Consider the following 3,132-nt stretch of genomic DNA (forward strand, 5'->3'; position numbering starts at 1 on the left):
TCATTCGCGCAGAAGGCAGCGGAATATTTTTAGTCCGGCCGGGACCGACTATAAATCCGTTATCTCGGCTACGCTTCATGACGGATACGTCGTAATTCAATCGGCGCACAAATAGAGTTGGCCGGCAAAAAAATTACAGCCAGTGGCTTCGAACGTAACAACGCGCCGCGTCAACTTATATCCGACGATTCTCTCTACCTCTATTCTACCCACCTACCCACAGCCTCCTCTTGTCTTTCATTTTTCAGAGCGGACACTACAGGTAGACGCGTTGCTTCGAAAATTCTCGGTGGTACCGAAAGGGGGCAAGATTACAGGTGAAAAGGAGGAGGGAAAAAAAGCGCGATTTCTATCCCGTGCGATTCGAGCATCGACCGTGAAAACGTTCGCGAACGAGGACGATTTAGCCTGGTGGTGTGTGGTGGAGAGCCGGGTAAACTCGATCCACCACGCCTTTCCCGACCACGTGGCCTTTCCTACACACTATACACCACACATAGAGAGAAAGAGAGACAGACAGACATAGAGACAGAGCGTGTGTGTGTGTGTGTGTGTAATAGAGGGAGAGAGTAGACACACGGTTACTCTCCCCCTAAGCATCGTGTGGTCTCGCTTCTATATTTCATCACGGGCTGTTATGATAATCGTTGTTGTACCAGCGAGAGATCTTATGAATGTAAACTCACCTGCTATAGCCATCCAGGGGTAGAAGGTATGGCTGCCGGTGGGTTGCTGATGTAGTTGCGTGGCAACCGGTTGGCTCGCGGACGAGTTCAAACTGCAGGTGTTCCAGGACGACGTGAGGGACCTCGAGGAACTGTTGTTACCAGGACTCGATGCCGGGTCGCCGCCTACGAGGCCACCGTAGCTACCAACCCTCGTCCCTTCTGGTGTACACGCCGAGGGACGGACCACCGAATTGCTCTGGCTGTTAGCCCCCGAGGTCGCTGACTGCCAAACGTCCTTGACGGCCGCTGCTGCCATTACCGCCGCGTAACCATTCTGATGCGCCGCTGCTTGATCCTGTTGCTTACAGTCCTTGGTCGCGGTCGTTGAATAGGAGGATGTCGTGTGTCCGGTTGCCTCCGGTGTCGTCGAGTACAGTTTGCATGCCGTCGCGACGCTCGCGTCGTACGGCGAGTCTTGAGGTGGCCTCGTATTCGTACCACCTCCTGGATGTATACCCAACGAGGAGGAGGTGTGATGATGATGTTGGGTAGAGGCGTACGGTGACATACCAAGGCCAAGGGGGAAACTTCGATACGCAGCAGCGGTGGCTGGATCGTGATGTTGACTGGCGGCTCCTGCTTGATGATGGTGACTTCCGTAGAAGCCACCCGTAGTCTGCTCAAAGTACGAGTTCATTATCCCGGGTATTTTGAATCACTTGCACTGAAACACCGGCACTCAAGAGTAAACGAAAAAAATTTCTTTTGCGTGAAAAAATACACCGAATCTTTTTTTGGGGGGGGGGGAGGGGGGGACGACGATCGACGACTTCTTTCTCCTTGCCTCTCGAGACTACCGTTCTCGTCCCTTTTTTTTCCTTCTTGTATTCCCTTCTTCTTGCTTCGTCTAGCTGCGGTGGTCGAGAGGCGCGACAGAGAAGTACGAAGAACAATTATTGTACACACACGCGTACGCAAGGGTGGCTTAGTCGGCGGCCGATACTAGAGTCCATGCTCCTCGCGCGCGACCTCGCGATATCTCGCCGCGTCGTAGAGCTTTCGTTTCTTTACTTTTTTCTTCGTCTTTCCTTTTCAACGAAGATCGTCGTTCACCGTTCGGTGTTTTCGTTCCACGATGTCCGTCGTGATGTTCCGTTGGCGGTGGCTGTGGCGGTGGTGGTTGGTTCGCGCCAAAAGGCGTGAGAGGTAGGCGCGTCGCGTCGACGAGCACCGCGATACGCTGTTTGACGCGGGCGGCGACAGGTGACAGCGTCGACGAGGGACGAGCAAACGGGCATTAAACCGTTTTTAAGTGGTCATAAAAGTCATCGGTAGCGGTTGTAGAAGGCGCACAGCCGGGGCCGGTTCCAGCCGAACAGTGTCAATGTCAGTAGGCCGTAGGAGTGTAATTGAGAATGGGACTCATGGCAGCGGCGGCGGCGGGGGTTTTATGGGCTTGTTATGGTTACTGGGTACCGCGGGCAGAAAAGAGCGTGTAAACCGGCGGCGGTGGTGGTGCACCGGTCTAGGTGGTGGAAAACAGGCGATGATCGTTAAACCGTTACGACGCAATAAACCGGGGTAATAAGACGGGCTATAAAACTGCCTCTGTGGGTCTCTCTAACCGCGTGTGCGCGCCCGTCGACGATTCGGTCGGCCGGCACGCGACGATCTCTCCCTCGCGGCGAACACCTCTCTCTTTTTCTCCTCTCTCTCTCTCTCTCTCCCTGTCTGTGTCTGTCCTGCTGCTGGTTTACACGTCGAGTAACGAAAAAAAATATGTACGGTGTGTATCGTACGGTGGTATGTTTTCTATAGATTTCGTAGATATATCGGTCAGGTCCGATGATGCGTGTCTCGAACGTGTTTTATTACTGTATTACTCTCTCGATGTGGTCGGGTACTTGTGTGTTTTAAAAGGACCGAAGAGAAGCCCGACCGCTCCGACTCTGTCCGCACTGCACTAGCACTAGTCGAAATGTGACTTCGCTGATGACTGTGAGGTTCAGTACGAGGCGACGTACGAAGGGGATCGTAACGAACCACGGTATGCCAGTGCGGTGGTCCACGGCACACTACCGCTTTTCTCGCGCCCCGTGTACCGCCACTCTGTACCGTCCTCTATCTCTTGCTCGCTCGTTTCGCCTCCTTTCCTCTCTCTCTCGCTCCCTCACCATCCGCGCGCTCTCTCGCTTCCGCCAACGGTCGGTTCTCCGTCTCACTCTCTCCCTCTCCCACCAGCCCCCGTTTCTCCCTCTTTCTCTTTTCCGCCGATCTCCGCGGCTCTCGCTCCGTCCTCGTCCACTTCGTTCACCACCCCGTCCCGCTCGCTTCCTCCTTCGCGCTCTCACGCTCTCTCTGTCTCTCTCCTGCTCCCGCACGCACACTCTTCCACCACTACGTGTGCACGCTCCAAGTGGCGACGAGGAACGCGCGCCACTCGCTTTTCCTCCTTGTCTTTCAC

At 54.8% G+C, this 3,132-nt stretch overlaps 1 protein-coding gene across 1 annotated transcript in view; it reads right to left on the minus strand.

The window, feature by feature from the left end:
* The window catches only part of LOC108574679 (homeotic protein ultrabithorax-like), a 105,631-nt gene extending 104,266 nt beyond the window's left edge, over window positions 1–1,365 (minus strand). Inside the window, exon 1 of the mRNA XM_017937304.1 lies at window positions 687–1,365. Within this exon, the coding sequence (XP_017792793.1) occupies window positions 687–1,365 (679 nt within the window). The remainder of the gene's footprint in view (window positions 1–686) is intronic.
* Window positions 1,366–3,132: the final 1,767 nt, after the last annotated feature.

The sequence above is a fragment of the Habropoda laboriosa genome, unplaced genomic scaffold (assembly GCF_001263275.1).
Source record: "Habropoda laboriosa isolate 0110345459 unplaced genomic scaffold, ASM126327v1 scaffold203, whole genome shotgun sequence".
NCBI classification, from domain to species: domain Eukaryota; kingdom Metazoa; phylum Arthropoda; class Insecta; order Hymenoptera; family Apidae; genus Habropoda; species Habropoda laboriosa.